This window comes from Bombina bombina, chromosome 2 (assembly GCF_027579735.1).
Source record: "Bombina bombina isolate aBomBom1 chromosome 2, aBomBom1.pri, whole genome shotgun sequence".
Lineage (NCBI taxonomy): Eukaryota > Metazoa > Chordata > Amphibia > Anura > Bombinatoridae > Bombina > Bombina bombina.
The window spans coordinates 1,072,452,889-1,072,477,610 of record NC_069500.1 but is presented as its reverse complement, the minus strand read 5'-3'; the positions used below and the strand labels follow the sequence as shown (position 1 = coordinate 1,072,477,610).

The 24,722-nt window shown below is 35.9% G+C and overlaps 1 protein-coding gene across 1 annotated transcript in view; it reads left to right on the top strand.

Moving 5' to 3' along the window:
* Positions 1–24,722, top strand: part of INPP4B (inositol polyphosphate-4-phosphatase type II B) — a 1,415,612-nt gene that overhangs the window by 315,320 nt on the left and 1,075,570 nt on the right. Inside the window, exon 3 of the mRNA XM_053703700.1 lies at positions 16,287–16,405. Within this exon, the coding sequence (XP_053559675.1) occupies positions 16,287–16,405 (119 nt within the window). The remainder of the gene's footprint in view (positions 1–16,286; positions 16,406–24,722) is intronic.

Below are 24,722 nucleotides of genomic sequence, written 5' to 3'. Positions count from 1 at the left end.
AGTGTCTGGGAGGCTGTGGTTGCTGCTGCACGCAATGTTGATGGTGAACAGATCAAAACACTGACAGAATCCATGGATGGCAGGCTTTTGAGTGTTCTTGCAAAGAAAGGTGGCTATATTGGTCACTGATTTGTTTTTGTTTTGTTTTTGAATGTCAGAAATGTATATTTGTGAATGCTGAGATGTTATATTGGTTTCACTGGTAAAAATAAATAATTGAAATGGGTATATATTTGTTTTTTGTTAAGTTGCCTAATAATTATGCACAGTAATAGTCACCTGCACACACAGATATCCCCCTAAAATAGCTATAACTAAAAACAAACTAAAAACTACTTCCAAAACTATTCAGCTTTGATATTAATGAGTTTTTTGGGTTCATTGAGAACATGGTTGTTGTTCAATAATAAAATTAATCCTCAAAAATACAACTTGCCTAATAATTCTGCACTCCCTGTATACTGTCACTTTAACACATCTGCTGAGCCAATGAATTACGTAATTGCGAGCATGAGCACATCAAGGTAGCTTTTTTCGATAGAACAAGGGCATTCCAATCTCTGATAAATAATATTATAAGTGTTGGTAGCTAATTGTTGAAAGTTTAATGCTCAGAGAAATAAAAAAAATAAAAAATTGAGGTGATTAAATAATTTGATAATACAGCTATTATATTGACAAAAAGGAAGTAATTAGAAAACACGCTTTAAAGGCACATTTTAGAGTACAAATAAAGTGTTATTTCATTAGATCTTTTTATTTTTAAACAAATCCCTTTGTTTTACAATGATGTATTTAAAGAAATTAAACCCCCAATTTTTCCTTTCACGATTCAGATAGGAAATACCATTTTAAACCACATTACAATTTACTTCTTTAACCTAAATTGCTTAATTCTCTAGGTATCCTTTGTTGAAGAAATAGCAATGCGCATGGACAAGCCAATAACTCGAGACATCTTTGTGCAGCCACCAATCTGCAGCTTCCAAGCCTATTTAGATATGCTTTCAACAAAGTATATCAAGAGAATGAAGCTAAATTTGATAATAGAAGTAAATTGGAAAGTTGTTAAAAATTGCATGCTCTTTCTTAATCATGAAAGTACAAATTTGGGCTTCTTGTCCCCTAAGCTTTTCAAAGTAGTTAAATGCATAGTCATAGTTTCACTCCTTTTCCAGTACAGATGACCATATCCTCCTCTTGGGCAGAACGGAGTTTCCAAGAGTGCAACTTTGACTATGTTTTTTAATCCTTTAAATAATTTAAACACATAGTAAAAGAAGGGTATTTAAAGAGAGGATTTATTTTTTTACACTAAAATTTTCATTTAAGTCTCTGTGACCCTGGTTACAGTCCCTTTAATTCTTCCCTTAGTACTAAGACTACTATTTCTAAAGGAGGACTGAGAAGGAAGCAGCCTTATAACATTTCTATTTGCAGGTTATTCACTAACATACACCTCATTTTAAGAGGCTCTTCAAATTCCAGACTAAGATAGGGATCTGAATAGGCAAAGCCAAATAAGGTCAAATGCATGTTCTTCTTCCATGCCTAGAATTGCAATTGCAGTCCTGGATCTCCACATCTTTATTGGCAAGTTGAAAGAAGCTTTACGTTTAGAAAATAGAACATTACCGATGTTTGTTAAGAGGCTTTTTTTTTTAATATATTCAGTGTAATTTGGACATATCAGTTTGGGGCAGTAACCCAAAATGTTTGTCACAGTTGTGTAAATTACATTCAACAGTAAATTGTGTATTTATGAATTTGAGGCCTACATTATGTTATCTGGTTTAAGTATCAGATTGATACCTGCCTTGTGAATATGAGTATTCACCCTCTCACCTTGCAGGTTGAATTACTGAATGGAGCTTACCTTTGATGTTTTGACATTTTCATTATGACCAGGGATTTGTCAGTTTGGCACTTTTTTTTAGGTATTTTTTATTATCTAAGTCACCTATTCTTCTGTGATGCTTCTTTTAATAATATCTTTGTCTGTAATAGTTAATGTAATTGTATGAAATTTATCATCAGTAGGCTCTGGACTCAAGAGTAGAGTTTCCAAATACTACACAACCTGTAGCTACCCAAAACAAAGAGGATTACTTAGAAACCCTCCTGGAGTCTTTGATGATCATCAAACTACTTTAGAAGTCATTTGCACATCATCAGACATCATCAGGCTTGTAAAGTCATTAGCTAAGGTAAACAATTGTGGGTGTTGACTTCAGAATGATTAGCAGATTACTTTAGTGATTACTTCATAGGCATGAACAGCCAGTGAATGACTCTAGAATCAAGTCAAGTCAAGTCAAGAATACTTTATTAGCATGACATTATTACATGTGTTGCCAAAGTAATATGTTACAATAAAACAGATCAATAACAATTTATAAAGTAGGAGTATAGTGGGTAAATATGATAGTTCATATAATCTGATTGGGGGTTCTGGTCATGTGACAGTCTGCTACATATTTTGCTACTATCCTTGTAGCTTTGGTTTTTTCTCCTAAGAGTACACATAGCCTTTCTTGTTCCGACATCTGTGGGAAGTCTGTTATTTCTTTCATTATTTTTAGGAAGTATTTATCCCTTAAGAGTTTGTATCTTGTACAGTACAAGAGAATCATCTCATTTAATTATGTTGTCCTGTGGACATACATCAGGATGGCTTCTGATGACTAGTCTGAAGTTATCAATTACTTCAGAATGACTCCAGGAAGATCATCCTTCTTGACTAGGGTGACTAGGCATGTGTGGTAGGTGTGGTCTTTTCCAAAAGCTGTACCTTAGGCCCCACCCTTGACTCCGCCATATGTACACATCTGTGATTTGATCCCATTTGACTGCCAGTAGCTTTAACAGAGAAGTGTTTTACACTCCCATGGTTACTAGTAAAAACAATGAGCTGCAATTTAACCCCAGAGATACACGTAACATACACAGAGCAGAGTTTGCTGAACTTACTGAATCATCTAAGGAAAATGGCAGAAACTGGAAATCCCTGAGAGATGTGAGATGCCTTCCATATAAAATTAATGAGGCTTTATGGATACAGAATCTCACAGGGGAGATTGAAGTTGATGGTGGACCACCTGACACTGATATAAATGATGACTTTACAACAAATACACATTAAAATTAAATTATTTCCCTAAAATGTTACTTTATTTTGCCTGCAGTTTAGTATATTACTTTTCTGTCAGTTAAATAAGGGAATTGTGATTTTTTAACTAATTTCCACTGCTAGTGAGATAAATTAGTGAGATCAACTTGTGTAAAATGCTTACAGCATTTCATGAAAACTGTGAGAGGCTTAAGGCATACCCTGGGATTTCCCCTGCTCAGCCCAAGGAACTCCCCTGTCCCTCCGACTTTCTGAAGCTGTCAGTTTTATTTTACAAAACAGCAAATACAGAGTGCAATGTAATTTGTAAGAGATATACAGAAATATACAATGTATGATTTTAATTTGTTAAAGTAACACAGAAACTTTAAAAACATAATCAGAATTTATAAAATCACGGCTGTATACAGAACCTAAATGCATTAAAAAACAAAATAAAAAGTGCAATAATTAAATGTAATAATACTGAAAGGACACAATTTGAAGTGTAAAGTAATATAAAATATAAAGCACCAAATGTAACTGTAACAAAACTCTCATGTTATGCAGTGCTATACTGCAGTGGGCTTCTCTCCTTCATAAACAGAAATGCAGGAAATGCCCCTTAGAGAAGTATAGTAAAATGTGCCTCTCTAGAACCTTGTGAGATTTTTTTTCAGTGCTGGAGGATCGTTTAGAACAACTTATTTGAGCAGGGAGCTTTATGGAAGGCATCTCACATCTCTATGGGACTTCCAGGTACCGCCCCATTTATTATAGCATTCGGTGAGTTCAGCCCCTGTGAAGTCTACACTATGATTTTTCTCCAAGCCGGAGAATATTTGATCATCTGCCCCTTAGAGAGAACAATGAAAATAAACATTTTAGTGCCTCTCTGTCCACCCCACCCCCAATACTTAAGTATTAACATTTTCATTATAGATGGGGACACAACAGGCAGATATTAAAATGACAAAATTAAGGTAAAGGAGCTATATGTAGACAATTTAATACACTCCAACAGGTAAAATTGATTATTTGGAACACATTAAGAAGAAAAAAATCACAATACACTGACCTTAAGCATGACTTACTTATTCTAAGCATGGCAGACAGATCTCCTACCCTATCCTTCACATATGCAATTGCTTTTAGAGTTTGCATAGATTTCAGTTGGTGTAAATGTTATGACCTCTAAGGTGAAAATCTGTGTTTCTTCCTAAGGTGAATATTCTGTTTAGTAGTTTATTACCAGCATAAAAGTAAAGATAGATTAGCATTCAATAGTTCAAGCATTCAATACGATTTTAACATCTTACAGATCTGTTCAATGATGTAGTTACCTATTTCTAAATAAGCAATATGTTGGGCATGTTTATGAAATGCAAAATGTCAAGTTATGAATAGCCTGCTCTATTAAGAGGTACCACATTCTATTAAAAAGAATATTCTCAAGCACTTGTGTCTATGTAAGCGTGCACAATATACAGGGAGTGCAGAATTATTAGGCAAATTAGTATTTTGACCACATCATCCTCTTTATGCATGTTGTCTTACTCCAAGCTGTATAGGCTCGAAAGCCTACTACCAATTAAGCATATTAGGTGATGTGCATCTCTGTAATGAGAAGGGGTGTGGTCTAATGACATCAACACCCTATATCAGGTGTGCATAATTATTAGGCAACTTCCTTTCCTTTGGCAAAATGGGTCAAAAGAAGGACTTGACAGGCTCAGAAAAGTCAAAAATAGTGAGATATCTTGCAGAGGGATGCAGCACTCTTATAATTGCAAAGCTCCTGAAGCGTGATCATCGCACAATCAAGCATTTCATTCAAAATAGTCAACAGGGTCGCAAGAAGCGTGTGGAAAAACCAAGGCGCAAAATAACTGCCCATGAACTGAGAAAAGTCAAGCGTGCAGCTGCCAAGATGCCACTTGCCACCAGTTTGGCCATATTTCAGAGCTGCAACATCACTGGAGTGCCCAAAAGCACAAGGTGTGCAATACTCAGAGACATGGCCAAGGTAAGAAAGGCTGAAAGACGACCACCACTGAACAAGACACACAAGCTGAAACGTCAAGACTGGGCCAAGAAATATCTCAAGACTGATTTTTCTAAGGTTTTATGGACTGATGAAATGAGAGTGAGTCTTGATGGGCCAGATGGATGGGCCCGTGGCTGGATTGGTAAAGGGCAGAGAGCTCCAGTCCGACTCAGACGCCAGCAAGGTGGAGGTGGAGTATTGGTTTGGGCTGGTATAATCAAAGATGAGCTTGTGGGGCCTTTTCGGGTTGAGGATGGAGTCAAGCTCAACTCCCAGTCCTACTGCCAGTTTCTGGAAGACACCTTGTTCAAGCAGTGGTACAGGAAGAAGTCTGAATCCTTCAAGAAAAACATGATTTTCATGCAGGACAATGCTCCATCACACGCGTCCAAGTACTCCACAGCGTGGCTGGCAAGAAAGGGTATAAAAGAAGAAAATCTAATGACATGGCCTCCTTGTTCACCTGATCTGAACCCCATTGAGAACCTGTGGTCCATCATCAAATGTGAGATTTACAAGGAGGGAAAACAGTACACCTCTCTGAACAGTGTCTGGGAGGCTGTGGTTGCTGCTGCATGCAATGTTGATGGTGAACAGATCAAAACACTGACAGAATCCATGGATGGCAGGCTTTTGAGTGTTCTTGCAAAGAAAGGTGGCTATATTGGTCACTGATTTGTTTTTGTTTTGTTTTTGAATGTCAGAAATGTATATTTGTGAATGTTGAGATGTTATATTGGTTTCACTGGTAAAAATAAATAATTGAAATGGGTATATATTTGTTTTTTGTTAAGTTGCCTAATAATTATGCACAGTAATAGTCACCTGCACACACAGATATCCCCCTAAAATAGCTATAACTAAAAACAAACTAAAAACTACTTCCAAAACTATTCAGCTTTGATATTAATGAGTTTTTTGGGTTCATTGAGAACATGGTTGTTGTTCAATAATAAAATGAATCCTCAAAAATACAACTTGCCTAATAATTCTGCACTCCCTGTAGGTTACTCTGCGTAACTTTATTCCAATGTAAAAACAAAAAAACAGCAGCATCTCCATATAGGCAATGCATTTTTATAAATTAAATACCTAACTTCATATAACAACAAAGAAGTTTCAGTTCTCAGACAGTTGGATATTTAATATAAAACGTCTTCCTTTATTCATATAACAAAATGATTCAATAGTGAGTTCAGCCAACTAAACAAATTTATAGAATTTTAAAGAAAGATATATTCTGAAAATATTATATATATATATATATATATATATATATCTTCTTGATAACCTTAGTCCTAGGTAACAAATCACAACATGCTTGTGGAGAAGAGTCTTCCATATTCATCATCAGAGCCACGTACCCAGATACAATGCATTTCTGCTCCTGAGAAGGAAACAGATAGTGAACCAATCAAAAGCAGCATACTTACATATCCCAATTTTTTGCTCAGGAACAGTAATGTAGTCATCTGGATACATTACTTTAATTGTGTTTAACCTCTTTGCAGGTATTTAAATGCCTTGGGAAAATGAGGGTTCATTAAAAGTAAAATGTTCTAGTAAAACGAAGCATGATATTTTTAAACTAGAATGTCCCTTTTAACATCCCTAAAATATAAGGTGTTTAATATTCTGGTAAATATGTTTTACAGAGATGTGTTATAATTTGCTTTAAAAAAAATCTTTAAATATAATTTTACCTTGAAAATGCAGAGATATTATTCACATATATAATCCCTCGTATAGACAATAAAGCTAATGATATTGTGCTTCTCCCGAGTGTATCTGCTACTTGTGCTTTCAGTGACCTATATAGCTTGTTTTGTTACATTTGTTCTTGAATCCTTACTCATAAATCTTTTTGACCTTCAACTTTATTTTAATTGTTAATCATCTATGTATATGAGCTGCAAAAATAAATAAAATATCTTGATTACTAACACTGCAGAAGGATGGGGAGGTAAATAAAGGTGACTGATTACAAAATAATGTCCTGTAGTTAAATCCTTCTAGACTTCAAATATTAACGTAGCAATAAATTAAAGAAAATGTGATTTATAAATAGATTTGTCTTTCTTATTTATTGTGAGATAAATGTGTTAATATACAGACAAATTTTTTCCAAACTTACTGTAATTATATAAACCCTACTAGATAATAACATGATATAGTTGTAATTTCCCATCTGGTGCTGCCATTATATACTAAAATACATATATAGAAAAATTTAATTATGAGTATATGATTTTGGTGCAGCTACTTTTTATCTACATAAGTAATTAAAATATGAGTATCTATTTATAAAAATGAATGTATTAAGAATGTATACTAATTGTTTAAGTAGAAAATAGCACAGTTTACTCTTAGAATAATTTAAAAGAGAGATTGCTTAGTTTGTATAGATTTCTATTTTAATTTGAAGTGATTTGTATGTTCACTAGATTGAGTTTATTCTCCACCCTCTGGGATCTACCCCATCTTCTTTCAAGAGCATGCTCTCTCTTTTTCATCCCACATATGGTACTGTCAAACGAGGTGTGATGAGTAGTAAGGGGTTAGGTGTATATTGGGCTTACATAGTTCAGGACATTCATAAGATTTGTGTAGTAGTACTATACTAAAGAGTTGATATTCTCACAACAGTTTAACAAGTAGGAACGAATGCCACTTTTGAGCCCCTGCAAGGCAGACTTGCTCATCCAACTGCTGCTTTGTGCCCTCTGCACAGCCTTTGAGTTGTTATAGATAAAATACCTCAAACAAATATGTTCAGGTTGATTGACAGGCCCTGCTCTCACATGAGTGAGCAAGTGTTTGTGCAATGGTACATCCAGGCAGTGGAAGTACAGGGTCCACCTGCAGTTTAGTACGTGGGGCCCATAGGGTAAATCAAGCTTTGAACATGATGGTATGAGAGGTTACCCCCTTTTTACTAGTAATAGAGAAGTTAATAGAATGGTGGTCCGCATATAACTGGGTTTATTATTAGTTGGGAAACTTCTACTTCATTAACAAATACAAAGTGCGTGACCAATTGTTTTAAATAAAGTGAATGCTCCTCCTCCCTTTCAGTTAATTCTTGGGCAGTGGATTGTAGAATAATTTGGCCGTCTTGCTCCATCTAAATCTCAATCGAAAACAAGAACACTTCAAACGTATTTCTCTTTGATTATTCTTTTATTTTAATTTTAAATCCCAGAGAGTTGGTTTCATTACCTTGTCACACACACAGATTTTAACAGAGATATTCTGATGGGGTGAGGTTTGACCATGCAGGCTTATGATGTTTATGCTCCCTGGCCAATTGTAACTTTTGTCCCACCTAAATACAACACCAGTACCTATTTCTTGCATGCAGCTTGTACAGCAGTTTTTGTTGGAAATGACAATGAGTGCAACTTGCTTGGCTAATTGCTTATCCACTTGCTATTTAGTTTCACTCTGACTGTGAGTAAAACTATTGAGGTGGCCGTAGCCAGTGTCTACTGCTGCTGTGTTTTTAAACATCTTCTCCATGGACATAATTATGTACCAGGAGACCTCTCTGGATCACATTATTTGTTTAGTGTGTGGGAACTCTGTGTAGCATACAGGGATTAAAATTATGCAAACTTTCACCATATGGAATCACATTAAAGTGAAGGTCCATCTTGATGAATTAGTGCCCGGTTTTTAAAAATCCTATTAAAAACAAGGGCATTTTAATTCATAAAAATTGACATTTCACTGTTTTCTTCAAAAACTTACCTTTTAATCATGGCAGCCACGCCAGCACTTCCTCTGCCCGTCGCAAGCAATCTTTGCAGGTCCAAAATGACGAATCCAGCTTCCTCCAATCACAGCGTTGCATCAGGCCAAGATTCCCTCGGGGGGAAGCTGTGATTGGAGGAAGCCTGATTCATCATTTCTGATGTCTGCAGAGGCTTCCGACGGCCTGGGGAATCGCTGGAGTGGCATTCAGGATTAAAAGGTAAGTTTTTGAAGAAAACAGTGAAATGTCAATTTTGATGAATTAAAGTCCCCTTGTTTTTAATAGGTTTATTAAAAACCGGGCACTAATTCATCAAAATGGACTTTCACTTTAAGCCCATTTCTAGGATTTCTTTTTAGTTATTTCTTTGTTGGTTATATCATAATGATGTGCTGAATAAAAAAACATCCGAGAAGCAAGCAGTGAAATTGAATATATCTATCTTATTTCCAAATTGACAATTATAGTATTTGCTTAGGAAAGCTCATTAGCCACTAATATTTTCAGTAAAATGTGCTCATATATGAAATCCTTGCAGATATGTATACAAGCTATCCTGTTCCTATTATGTAAAACAAGCTTTATGTGAGGATGGGGGCACAACCAAATGACACAGAGACAGATGTATAAAGAAAAAGAGAACAGAGAAAAGGACAACAAATGGAGGAATAAGAAACGTTTTGCCTGTACTAATGCATTTTGGTATATTTGCATACTATATAGAAGTGCATATTAAAATGTATGCCAACTCCAATTTTTTTGTTAAACAAATACTGTCTGGTAACCTTTTTCCTTGGACTTGGATATCTTTTACAACTTTTGTATTATCATATCCTTACCCAGAATCCCTAGATGCAAAGCAAACAAAAATACGAGGCAATCTCTGGTTAAAAAAAAATAAAAAAGAAATAGGTCAGCTGACCTGTTTGGATACATGAATATGCACCCAAATATTAGATATTATTTCACTTACATGATATAGGAATTTGTATTTAAACATTTTGTTTACACATTATTTAGATACTTGTTTAATTAACATTATTTACAGCAGGGGTTAATTTAGAAAAAGTTTGCAATCAGGTGTTAAACTTTCATTCTGCAGCTGAGTCTTGTGGAAATAATGTTCTACAATCCTGACTCACGTTTCCTGCCGGGGGTTGTATTCTGAAAGAGAGCCAAATTGGATAGAATCTTTCTTTAAGGAAATCTGTGTGTAAACAAGGAAGGCGGAAGTGAAAGAGAAAGGAAACAATTATAGCAAAACATTATTACCCATTAAGATACCATTGAAAGATGTAATTTAACTGTGCTGTAGTTCAGTCATTTTACCCAATTATGTCTGAATGAACAGTAACTCTACAATTAAACTTTCATGAGTCAGACAGAGTATGCAGTTTTTAAAAAAACTTTACCATTTACTTCTGTTATCTAATTTGCTTTGTTCGTTTTGTATCCTTTTCTGAAAGCATACCTGTGGTAGGCTCTGGAAAAGCAATGCACTATTGGGAGCTACCTGCTGAGTGGTGGCTGCACATATATGCCTCTTGTTATCAGCTCACCCAATGTGTTTAGCTAGCTCCCAGTAGTTTATAGCTGCTCCTTCAACAAAAGATACCAACAGAATGAAGGAAATTTGATAATAAAATTAATTGGAAATTTGTTTAAAATTGAATGCTGAATCTGAATCATGAAAGAAAAAACTTGGGTTTCATGTCCTCTTAAAGGGATAGTACAGTCCAATATAAATTGAACTATTCAGATAGTGCATGTCATTTTAAACAGCTTTCTAATTTACTTTTATCATCAAATTTGCTTTGTTCACTTGGTATTCTTAGTTGAAAGTTAAACCTAGGTAGGCTCATAGGCTAATTTCTTTTTTTTCTTTTTTTAATAATCTTTTTATTGAGTAACAGCAAAATCATCAAAGTGCATCTCACAAATGAAACAAAATAGTTGTACAATCATCTATGTAGAGTTATCACATCAATACAACATGATCATAGAGCATAGTACATTAAAGCATGAATACAATATACATCCTTGCTATCATGGCTCCAGTTGTACCAAACTATGGCCTATATTTATCAAAGTCTTAGCGGACCTGATCCGCCAGTGCGGATCAGGTCCGCGAGACCTCGCTGAATACGGAGAGCAATACGCTCTCCGTATTCAGCATTGCACCAGCAGCTCACAAGAGCTGCTGGTGCAACGCCGCTCCCTGCAGACACCAGCAGGGGGTGTCAATCAACCTGATCATACTCAGAGCAGGCGGACAGGTTATGGAGCAGCGGTCTTTGTGACCGCTGCTTCATAACTGCTGTTTCTGGCGAGCCTGCATTTGGAGCTTGATAGATAGGCCCCTATGTCTTGTTGCTCTACGTACGGTGAGAAGGTCTTGAGTCAAATTAATTTTAGGTATATAGAATATAATGTAGTTACCCATCTTAGCAATCAGAGTATCCATAAGTGGGGGAAATGGAGGAAGACTGATATGCCTAAGATAAGGGTATATAGTGAGTAGCTGCTAATTTCTAAGCCCTTGAAGGCTGCCTCTTATCTGAATGCATTTGACTGTTTTTCACAGCTAGAGGGTGTTAGTTCATGTGTTTCATATAAATAACACTGTGCTCCCGCACGTGAGGTTATTTAAGTTAAATTAAAAAGAAGTGGTTATTTACATATAAAAAGGGCCCTTTGGGTATATGTATATAACTTGGTAGGAACATATTATTATTATTATTATTATTATTGGTTATTTGTAGAGCGCCAACAGATTCTGCAGCGCTAACATAGTGCCTCCTATGATCCTCTTTTCAAATAAATACAAATATATTCACGCCAGTGATCACTATTACCACAATGATCCGCAGGCTATTAAAATCTATATGGCGGACATGCCTTTTTGATGAGGACCATAGAGACCCCTACCAACAAAATGTATGTGTGTGTTTTTATTTTATTTGTTTTAAAAAATGTTGTTTTACTTTATGCCCCACTGTTTAAAAGAGCAAGCAACTGCCTTTCAACGATGGATCTTGGAGTTTTCTAGGGATTAAGGGAGATAAGATAAAGAGGTTGGAATACTTTCTCCCTCCATTCAACTCTCTTAAAGGGACATTGTACACTAGATTTTTCTTTGCATAAATGTTTTGTAGATGATCCATTTATATAGCCCATACAGGGTTTTTGTTGTAAAAATGTATAGTTTTGCTTATTTTTAAATAACATTGTGCTCCTAACCAAGCCCCAAAGTTTTAAAAGTAGATTGTTGTCTACCTACTCCAGTTTGTGTAAAGGGTCTTTTAATATGCAGGGGAGGGGGGAGTCTGCTCTTTTTGCTTTTCAGCCCATTTCACTGGGTATCCCAGCCTAACCTTTTCAACAGTGCTAAACTGGGAGCTTCTAAGTAAGTTTTTATAATGTTCTATACTGGATTTTTATATCAGTATCTGCGCCTATTCTTCTTTATAGTAGTGTATATTACATGCAGTTATATGAAAATTGGTATATACTGTCCCATTAAGCCTTCTACAGCAACCCAAGACTTCCTGGGTTTCAGGGCATGGGGGTGATGATGTCACATGCATCCCCAGAGTCCCTCGTCACTACCGGACACTAGATTTACAGAGATGTGGGAATAAGTGCAGGGGGCTTCCATGGCTCCAAAAGAGCCCCCAACACATGGTTGTCATCAACACAAAATGCACTGTGCAGTATACAAACGCTTGTCTTCATGCGCAGTGAAGTGTTAAGTATGTTGGCCCAACTTTTCACTCATTACTTGTAACATGGCTTCTTTTTTTGTTTTTGTTCTTCCGAAAACATATGCTTGTTAGCAGACAGAGACATTTAAATTAGTGTTGAATCGCAAATTCAAAATCTTATTTTGGCTGTAGAACAATTTTAGGGATGTCTGAAATGTGAGTTTACTAACAAGAGTTTTTTCTATATTGTATTGATGTGGAAAAACCGAAGGCATTTTCATGCTGTAAATATATGTCGATTTCAGATATTCTGAGACATAAAAGCTATTGTGTTGTTATTTCAAAATATTGGAAATAAAGGAGGAGATAATAACTCACTGTCATCTTTGTACTTTTATCTATATGTGGTTAGATGTGTATATGTGTCTGTAAATACATATAAATATGTATGCACACACATATAAATATACACATACATGCATATCCATATTTAGATGTGTATGTATGTGTCTCTAAGTTAAAATAATTCACGTGGCTTTTTTTTTTTTTAACACCTGAGATCTCATATTTTTGACCCCTTATAACTTTCTAATGCAATTTTTTTAAATCGTTTTTATTAGATAGTGTTATGGGTGTAACTATACTTTGTAATCCATTTTTGTTGTGTTTTGTGCAACTGGTTTGTTTTGCAAAACAGTTAACCAGAGCTCTGAGGACGCAGTAATCATTCTAGCATTCAATCACGATCGCGTGGACTTTCAAGTTGTAATACGAGCAAAAAATCTGACGTGTGCCAACACCCGCTTTAAACCCTTATAGCTTGCACGTAACTTAGCGCTCCAGTTATGTTCTGGCCCTTTATGTGTTGTTGAAATGTACTTGAGTTTATTGGGCTTTTAAACATCCTTACACAGCTTCTCATACTTTATTCATGTTTAAAAAATGTATCTAAAGGGAAATAGATGCTTATTATTCTGGCTTCACTAAAATTCCAAGCTTTTTTATTTATTTAATTGATGTAGCATGCCTCCCAATATTGATGCGCTTGGGCTACTACTGTATGATGGGGAGGTTAGGGAACTTTTGGATGTCAACCTATCAGCATTTTGTGGATAAGGCCAAGGTTGGATGGGAGGGACCATGACTGGATAGTGGGCAGGTCATGTGCATGGATGGGATAGGGTGAGTCTGGCAGAGCTTACACTGTCCCTATAGGAGATTGAGAAGCTGTAGGCAGGAACTCTGGCATTCCTACAGCATTCTGGATGGTTGGAGGTCTGCTGTAGATGCACTGGTTGGTAGAGCCATTCACAAGCCATATCCCCATAGCATTGACAGAAAGCAGAGTTACTCTTAACCTGGGGTATAATCCCATAATGTTTGCAATATTCCTGTTGATTATAGGAGAGCTATGGCTATGTGTCTGTGCTAAGTTTCAAGGAAACTGAAAGAACAAGTGTTTTGTTAACCCCAGGGTCACTCTCCAGACATGTGTAAAGCTAGGGGGTGGGTATTAGTGTACCCCCACTGGGGGTGCTTATGTTCATGACTCTTTCAGAAAAAGACGATAATCATTATAATGGTTATAGTATCAAGACAGTAAGCTAAAAAATGTGTGTGTATATGAAAGAACAACAATTAAACATGAAAAAGCATTTGCAGGATAAATGCTATTAAAGCTGTTTAATGTGAAACTAACAGAAATAATGTTTTGCACAATTTATTCTTAGGGACAGATCACTTAATGGCTAATAATGCCACCTAATGACACCCTAACTTTAATTTTAAAAAAAAATTCCCTTTCCCAGTACTTGTGGAAACTTTTTCCTGTTTACTTAAATAATTATAGGAAATGTCTCCATCAGCCAAATGGAATTTACCTTAAAGGGACACTGAACTGATTTTTTTTCTTTCACGTTTCAGATAGAGCATGCAATTTTAAGCAACTTTCTAATTTACTCCTATTATCAAATTTTCTTAATTCTCTTGGTATCTTTATTTGAAAAGCAAGAATGTAAGTTTAGATGCTGGCCCATTTTTGGTGAACAACCTGGGTTGTTCTTGCTGATTGGTGGTTAAATTAACCCACCAATTTAAAAGAGCTGTCCAGAGTTCAGAACAAAAAATTGGCTGGCTCCTTAGCTTAGATACCTTCTTTTTCAAATAAAGATAGCAAGAGAACAAAGACAAATTGATAATAGGTGTAAATTAGAAAGTTGCTTAAAATTGCATGTTCTATCTGAATCACAAAAGAAAAAATATGGGGGTAAGTGTCCCTTTAATAATGCACTGTTCATAGACATATAAACACCTTGTTTTATTTAATATTTTTTTGTGTAATACAAATATGACATGTACAATTAATAGTATATATTACAGGGGTTAAAGGTAGGGAAAACATGTTCCTGTTTATGTGTGTGTATGTGTATTGTATCAGGGGCACCCAAACTGTTTTGTATGGACCCATGGTGGGCTTAGCCAGGGGTCCCATTATACTCTCCCATCATAAAGATAACACTTTAAGATTATTATTACATTTTGCTTAAATAATTACATTGGAAAATGGTTATTATTAATCAATTTCATTTAACTGTATAAAAAGGGTCATAAAACACACATTTTTCTTTGAATACAATTTTAAACAATGTTCCAATTTACTTTCATTATTTAATTTGCTTCATTCTTCAAATATTATTTGTTGTAGAAATAGCAATGCACGTGGGTGAGCCAATCAACCAAGGCATCTATTTGCAGCCACCAATCAGCAGCTAATGAGCCTATTCAGATATGTTTTTCAACAAAGCATATCAAGAGAATGAAGCAAATTAGATAATAGAAGTAAATTAGAAAGTTGTTGGGTTTCATGTCTCTTTAAATACCTAATTATAAGGGTGGAACAAATGTCTGATGTGTTTTTAACTCATTGGTGCATATTGCTACACACAAAGTATTGGAGAGCCAGACGTGGCCCGAGGGCCATAGTTTGGGCATTCTTCTTTATATGAAGAATTATATAATAATACAACACTCACTAATGTACAATAACTTGATATCCTATTTTTATCTACGCATTTTAAATACACATTATTTTAATGAGTTATTAAGAGTACATAATTAATTAGGTTACTGACAGTAATTGCTTCCTGTTCTACACTAACTTCATAAGGATATTTAGTTTGTGCAAGACAAGCAGCACTATGTTATGTACAGTTTGCACATGATGTTTGTACTGTAATGAGCCGAGCAGTCTGTTAATCTGTAATTCTTCCATTTGGAGTTTTCCAAATTCCAGGAAAGGCTGCTGAGTAAAAAAAGTGAATGACACAGAGTGATCAGGTATTCAAAATGAATTAGGTCAAAGCTAATTTAGATTTGCTATATTAGATGTGCTGGTGTGTTTTCCTGTGTGCCAGTGTAAATTAGCTTGAAACACTACATGACTGCTCTGCCTCTGGCTTGGAAACCTTGCAAGAGCAGTGGAAATGAGTTCTCAGCATTAGCATGTGACTTCCTATGTCTGCAAAGGTAACTCCAAGGGACTTCCTCTGTTAAATCAGCTCTGTCTCCGGAGATGGAATTCAGAGCTCCCGCTTAGCCTGTTTATCCTGTGATGATAACTTCCCCAGCTTTGTTTTGCTTCTTATTTGTATTTATTTCTTGTAACCTTTGCAGCATGCAAGGATCTACTGGCCGCTGCCCGTGACCGAAAGCTGAATACATTTGTACAGATCTCTGTGGCACAACCAACAGAGCAAAGTTTAACAAGATATGCAAACACAGAAATAGTAGAGGTGAGTGTTTTTCTTCCTGCTCTATTATTTCATTGCTAAAGCTGTTAGAGCAAGTTAGAACACATTTGTGCAGATTCATGTTACAACAATCTTCCAGAAAAGAGTATTAAATAGCACTCATGTTTTTATTTAGTGTCTTTAGATTCTATCTGTCTCTTCTATAGAACCATATAGCAAAAGCAGGATTCATGTATTATCAGATGCTAAACAACTGGCTTCTTGATATTGACCAGTGAAATAGCTTGCAACAATTATTATTTGCATCTGTTTTGTTTTTTTTTAAAGAAAATGTGCTTAAGGTTTAAAAATACAACTAAAACGGTATGTATTTATATGTAGGCTCTTGTGTGTGTGTGTCTGTTTAATCTTTTATCTATCTATCTATCTATCTATCTATCTATCTATCTATCTATCTATCTATCTATCTATCATCTGTCTGTCTATTTGTCTGTCTGTCTCTCTATATTCAGTTATTTTACTTTGTTTCTATTATTTGAAGTGCAAGGAAGTGAAGAACAACTGTAACAGCAAAGGAATAAATTGTTTACATTGGTTATGGTAAATACAGGACAAAGGTGTGAAACAATAGAAAGGGGTTTATAGAATTGTGTAGAGTTGAATCATGTTCCTGTTTATTAATAATAATAAATATTGTTATTATTATTTCTGCACATTTGCAATACAATCTGTAAGGGATATGTCCAGTGTAAGAATATTTTCAACTGACAGCAAATCTTGTTGGCAGCATCTACAGGTTTAGCTCTTCTGCAAGTAAATGGTTTAAACAGCCTGCTACAGATCTGAGTGCTGCAGCTCTTACTGCTTGGCTGCTGTAGGAGCAGAAATGTACAATTTAGAGATTCATTTTGTACTTGAAGAATGACCCAGATTTCCGTGCCTAACCACAAACTGCCAATTGCATTTCTATACTGCAGTGATTTTACAGCCACATTTATTTTCCCAGATTTATTATGGTTATGCTTTTGATACAGTTTGCCACATGATGTTTAACTTTTTCTAGTTACATTTATCTGTATTGTTATACAATAAGCATAATCATTATTGCTGTTAGACTATAACCCCAGACAAGACAAGTGAAAAATACCAAAGTTAGTAAGGTTTTTTAGGCTCTGGAGCAAAATGGCTCATTGAGCAGTGTTGAGTGTGTGTATATATATATATATAACAGGCAGATAGATAGACGATAGATGTATTGGCAAAAATGGTTCTAGTAAGAGAAGAAATCACTATTTTAGTGTTAGCATTTTTCTCTGCATGTACATTTGAAGCATATATTTATTCTCAGTGTATCAGCATTTTAAGTACTGCAGCTGCTTACAGCACCAGTGGGGCTTGTATCATGTCAGCAATTAACAAATTAAGTCATTACCAGATGGTGCAAGCATCTTAGACTCTCACGTGCTGTGTTTAAAACTGCATACTTAAATATAGTGCATACTTAAATACACGTTTGCAACAGCTACAGCTTTTATTAGAAGTATTTTTGCTAATGCATATATATTCTAAAAATGCTTCTATTCAAAACTAAAATGCATCCATGTGGATTCCAATTTTGGCTGAAATGTCCCTTTAAGACTATCAGCCCTACACTACTGCGTGTTTAGCCACAGCCAAGTCTAGCATGGGTGTCTACAGAAATTTTTCATGGTGGGAGGGGCAAGCAAAAATAAATAAAATACCCTAAGCATAAAAAAATCAGTGGCAACATGTGAATCTTGTTTTACGCATGAGTTGCACATCATTTCGAACATGGTAACTCATTGGCATCAAAAGACTGACTAAAGTGAGTGCTTATGCTTAGATATAAGGCAGAGCTTGACAATTGTTTGGGCTGTAATATGATCAGAAAATATTTTATTTAAAACACACACACATCACAAAAAAAGTTAGTTACAACCAAATGCTGATAGCCCAGGACCACATCAGAGTCACTTCCTCCCTGGGACCATAACATACAGCAAAACAATGCTATGCCTTCAAACAAACAGACTGAGCTACATACAAGGGAGACACAGGCCTTTTGTAATTTACATAGACACTTACAAAATACAGAGCATGACTGCACTTTCAAACCGGACTGGGTGCACATCCCATGCTACTGCAAAACCCTCAGCCCTGGGTACTCATCAGCACTCACAGACAGCTGCACAGCTCCCAGCAACTCAGTAGTTCAGCCCAGAACAGCCTAGGTGCAAAGCCCATAGAGAATATTACAAAACAAAAATATTAACCCAACACATAAAAAGTCTTGCAGTCTCTTGCAAGCACACATCTAGAAGAGTAAGGTTTATTTTAAAAGCAAAATGGAAGAGTAAGGTTTAATCTAGCTGTGTAATTGCAAAATAGTGTTTGACTTTTTTACCTGGAGCACAATTCCATTGCTCTGCCCCCCTCCGGACACCCATGGCGGCTAGCACTTCTGATTGGATCAGCGGCGGTTTCTGCTTCTGCGTTCAGGACCAGCAGTGCTCCACTGGTGCCGAGCACCATTTCTACTGTATGTTTGACCCCTTTGCGGGGGTTAAACACATAGTAGTGTAGGGTTGATGGGCTTAAAACTACATGTTCTAGCAAATCAGAGCATGCAATTTTTCAACTATTATGGCTCTTTGATGAACCCTTTGACTAAAAAAAGTAATACAAATAATCTATGCTATCTGACAGCTTAGGTAAACACTCTGCTAATACTTCCACTCAAGAAAATTCTATTTCCTTCAATAACATTAGCAGTAATGTAACTTAATGAAACTGGTCAAAAATGCCTACTTATTTGACTGTATTCTGTGAGACATTGCCCCCAGAGAAGTAAGAGTTTCACTGTAGATAAAATCAACATCAGAGACAAATCTATTATCTGCTCCCTCTGGCACTGTGACTGGTTTCCTTTCATTATTTAACTCATGTAATAGTTTTACCCACTAAATCTAAATATAGCTATTCTATAAAATACATTCTTTTTTGGTAACACTTAGCTTTGCTAAATCTTACACGACAAAGCTTTATGCACGTACCAGTCAAGGTCTATGTTAGATACTTCACAGTATTCTTTTAAAAAATCGTCCTTAACATTTCTGTGCATCTGAATGAGCAGAAATTGAAGATGTAAAACAAAAATATGAACACAATCATTACATTTAAGATTTCACTATTTATTTTACAGATTTTTTCTAAAGCTGTTTTTAATCATCTGCACATATTCAGTTTAATTGATTTTTCTGTGAGTTAAAGGGCCACGTAGAACATATAATTTTAAACAACTTTTCCATGTACTTCTATTACCAAATTTTCTCCATTTTCTTGTTATCCTTTTGTTGAAAATCAGGAAGGTAAGCAAATTTGAAGATTGGAGTAAATTGGAATCTTTTTAAAATTTATATTCTCTGTCTGAATCACAAAATAAATTGTTTGGGTTTCATGTCCCTTTAACTGTTTTTATTTATTTTATTTTTCAGCTGAGTAAACTCTTTTAGAAAATAAGTTTTATGTGAAAAAACACCCAAATACTGTATGGGAAAAAGTTACCATATGTAATACCTTAAAGCATCAAAGCAGTATGGTAGAGTCATTATTTTCTAATAATCTACATTTAGCATCAGTTCACATTCTCAGAACCTCCAATATTTTGGGTTTGTTTTGGGTTTGATACTTATGTTTTTTATTGACAAATGCTAATAGATAATTAAAAGATAATATGTGTTATTTGTCAACTTGAGCCATTTTGCAGTATATACATAGGGGCCGAATGGAGCTTGATGCCCCTGTTTCCGGAAACAGCAGTTATGAAGCAGCTTCATAACTGGTTTGCCTGCTCTGAGGCTGCGGATGTCAATTTGCCCGATTCTATACGATCGGCCTCATTGACACCCCTGCTAGCGGCCGATTGGCCACAAATCTGCAGGGGGCGGCATTGCACAAGCAGTTCACAAGAACTGCTTGTAAAATGATAAATGCTGTCGGTGTTCATTGATGTCTGCAGGACATGATCCGCAGATTTTATGGGGCCGATGATAAATCAGCCCCATAAAATCAGTAGTAGCAATATATTGATCCACAAATATTCAATAAATGCTACCTAACCACAATTCGGGTTTCACAGAGGTGTTACTTAAAGGGATATGAAATCTAAATTTGTCTTTGAATATTTAGATAGAGCATGCAATCTTAAACAACTTAGGGCTAGATTACAAGTTGATCCCTAATGTATTGCCGCCCATGAACTGGCAAACTTTATGGGCACAGGACAAATAACCAGCTACTGCAAGCTCTCTGGAGCAATTAGCGTTTAAGTTAGATGTCAGATCTCTAGATAATGTTTAAAATGTCCCCCAATTGCCCCCAAAATAAAATGTGAGGTCCCTTCTTAAAAATAAAAAATTTAGCAGCTTTTTTTTTTTTTTTTTTTTTTAAACTGCACTAAGCAGTTTTTCGGGGTTAAAGTGTGCGGGTGTTAGAAAAAAATGGCACTCAAAAGTACCATTACATAGTGGTCTATAGGGAACTGTCTGTTCCCTATAAATATACTGTATATGTAAACGTGTATATATATATATATATATATATATATATATTTAAGTATTAATATGTGTATATACACATAAATATATAGGTATATATTTATGTACATATATAATAAAAGCTGCTGCCCATTGATGCACTACTTACCCCCTTTGCAGCGCTAGGTTCTCATGCCTTATCTCACGGCACTGGAGCTTATGAAAGCGTGCTCTATTGAGCGCAAAGCTTCCATGCAGTGTGCGTTCACAACTTCACATTGCGGGTCACTTCAAATACCAGCGCACAATTGCGTGTCCTGGTATTACGAGTGAAGCTCAAATATTGTGCTTGCGAAAGCACAATTTTGCACTCTATTAGAAATCTGGCCTTTACTAACTTACTTCTATTATCAATTGGTGTTTGTTCTCTTTCTATCTTTTGTTGAAAGGCAGGGACATATGCTTAGTACCCGGCCCATTTCTGGAGCACTAAATGGCAATAGTTTTGCAAGAATGTTAGCCATTTACAAGAGCATTAGCGTGCAGTACTATTTCCTGCTATTTAGTGCTCCAGATGCCTACAACATGGAATATCGTAGGAACAAAGCAAATTTGATAATAGAAGTAAATTGGAAACTTTTTAAAAAAATTGTTTTGTCTGAAACACAAAAGAAAATTTTTGGGTTTCATATCCCTTTAACTAAGTTTGACAATGTATGTGTGGTCCAACCCTTGTTCAAATTTACTAAATTTAGTAAATTTGTAATTACAAAACATAATTGCACCAAAATAAAAAATTATATATATATTTATATTTTTCCTGTTATGCCTGAATATATGTTTAAATGTCCTGCTTAGACTCTTGCTTAACCCCTTAACGACCAGAGACGCTGGTCGTTATGACCTTAAAGACCAGCAACGTACCCTGTATGTCGCTGCAGTCCTGGGCTTCTCTTTGCCGCAATCTCGTTCAAAATTGCGAGATTGCACTATTTCTGCTTTCCCCACAAGTGGGGCACTGCAGAAATAGATTTGCAGAGTTACCAATGCCGAGAGGGCCAATCTGTGGCCTTCTCTGCATCCGACAGCGATGGTGCCGATCATTGGGTGGGAGGTTAAGGGTGGGCGGCCCATCGCCGGAAGAGTGCGAGAGTGGGTGGGACCGCAAAGCAACGCTACAGAGATAAAAAAAATAAAAGTGCGTCATTGAGGGGGGAGGAGGGAGTAGGGGCAATGAGGGGGATCCCATGTCGGATCTGTTAACAGAAAGGGATCTGGGAGGGGGAGGGGGGAGGGTATTGAGGGGTCAGCTACACTACAGAAAAAATTGGTCCTTTTTTTTTAATGAAAATTAGCCAAATTTTTCAGCAACTGGACACTATATAATATGGCGGCAAATAGGTAGAGGGGGGAGGGTTAGAGAGCTTTTTTTGGGGGGGATCAGGGAGGTTGGGGGGTTAGGGGGGAACCTACACTGCAACAAATATATTTGAAAATGTATTTTATTTTATTTATTTTTTTGGCAGACCTACTGCTAGTACTTAAGATGGCGGTGACAATTATAAGGTGGGAGAGGGAAGACAGCTGTTTTAGGGGGTCAGGGAGGGATCAGGGGGTGGGATGTGTCAGGTGGGTGGCGGATCTCTACACTGAAGCTAAAATTAACCCTACAAGCTACCTAATTTACCCCTTCACGGCTGGGCATAATACAAGTGTGATGTGCAGCGGCATTTAGCGGCCTTCTAATTACCAAAAAGCAATGTCAAAGCCATATATGTGTGCTATTTCTGAACAAAGGGGATCCTAGAGAAGCATTTACAACCATTTGTGCCATGATTGCACAAGCTGTTTGTAAATATTTTCAGTGAGAAACCTAAAATTGTGAAAAAGTGAACGATTTTTTTAATTTGATCGCATTTGGCGGTGAAATGGTGGCATGAAATATACCGAAATGGGCCTAGATCAATACTTTGGGTTGTCAACTACAAAAAATATACAGTTTTGATAGGTAAATAAATATATATATATATATATATATATATATATATATATATATATATATATATGTATATATATATATGTATATATATATATATATATATATATATATATATATATATATATATATATATATATATAAAAGGCTCTATTTCTGTTTAAATGTAATGATGGCAAAAATGCTAAAAATGCTCTGGTATTTTGGGGACGTTTTTGTCTGAAATGCCCAGTCCTTAAGGGGTTTCTTTGAAGTTGCTAACTTTTAAAACTGCTCTTCTGAAAGCATTTTCCACAACAATATGTGTTTCTGAGCTGGACACATTACTTTGTTTTCCTCTATAAAGTTACATCTGAAGTCAGTTTTCATAACTCCCCTTTGTTTCTGCTAAATTCATTCTGTTTGAACCCTAGAAGCAAAAAAGAGTATCTTCTAAAGAGACATGGCAGTGCCACAAATCTCAAATAGTATTCGAAAAGTGCAAAGGAAATCAGGAAGTCCTTGATTCTGGTCCAATATGTGTTAGAAAGCTTACAAAGTTTATTTGGCCTTTAGGATTTAATCTGCAATCCTGGTAGCTTTTTAGATCAGGAAAAGTGAAGTTTGTTTTTATTTTAAAGTCCAAATGCACTTGATAAGGCAGTTGTAGTTTGTGGGATTAGTAAAACATTTATAGAAGTCAGCCATGTGTTTTTAATCTCAAAAAGTATAATTTGATAGATAGACAGAGACTCCTTAGACCTTGCCACGTGTATTCAACCTAACTTTGCCTTTTCATTGTTCTGCTTTGGTATTTACCTACCAGTACTGATATGATTCTACTTGGACTGTGAAAAAAACAAAAAACATTTAATCAGTAAATATCTAGCTATAATGGGTATTAAAAGCCACAATGTGTTCCTATTGGCACTAGTATAAGGTGACTGCAGTGCATCAATAGTTGCAGGATTTACTATATTGGGGTAGTCCAGGTTCATTATTGACAGCTTCAGTACATTACTTATGGGAACAAACTGGAAGGATGAAGTGTTGTGTATTGTTAATACTTCACAGCATTGAATGAGTGAGGCACATTATTCATGAAACAATTAACACAGATGTTTATAATGTATTATTGATGTTACCAGAACTTGATGAGTACATGGCATGGCTAATAACATTTTTTCTAGCTATTTGAAAATGTCAAAATGTTAATTGCTGACAGAATGATTGAAATGTATTATGAATAATTGCACCATTGTAGTGTATTATTTATAACATATACACCAGAATCCTGCACCAAACTATTTCTGTATGGTAAAGATGCAGATATGGATGGGTGTAGGGCATCAGTAATAACATATGTTCTGGATGGCTGTAGCTCATTCACAGATAACACTGTTACTTGATGTAGAATATAGAACCAGAGCAGAGTGGGTGAGGGTGCAGTGTTCTATTACTGACACTAGGGGGCCGAATTATCAAGCTCCGAATGGAGCTTGATGCCCCTGTTTCCGCTGCCTCTTAGACTGCGGTCTGCAATCCGCCCTATCATATACGATCGGGCTGATAGACACCCCCTGCAAATCTGCAGGGGGCAGCATTGCACAAGCAGTTCACAAAAACTGCCTGTGCAATGATAAATGCCGACAGCGTATGCCCCTAGGAATAGATGTGTACAGTGAATTAATGATGACATTTCTGCTGGATAAGCAATATACATTGGTGCTGGTATCTGTACAGGATATGTAATCTAATTTATTAAACAATGCTTTTTTATTAAAAAAAAAAAGCACTTGGTTAAAAATATGTTATATGTATATTTATT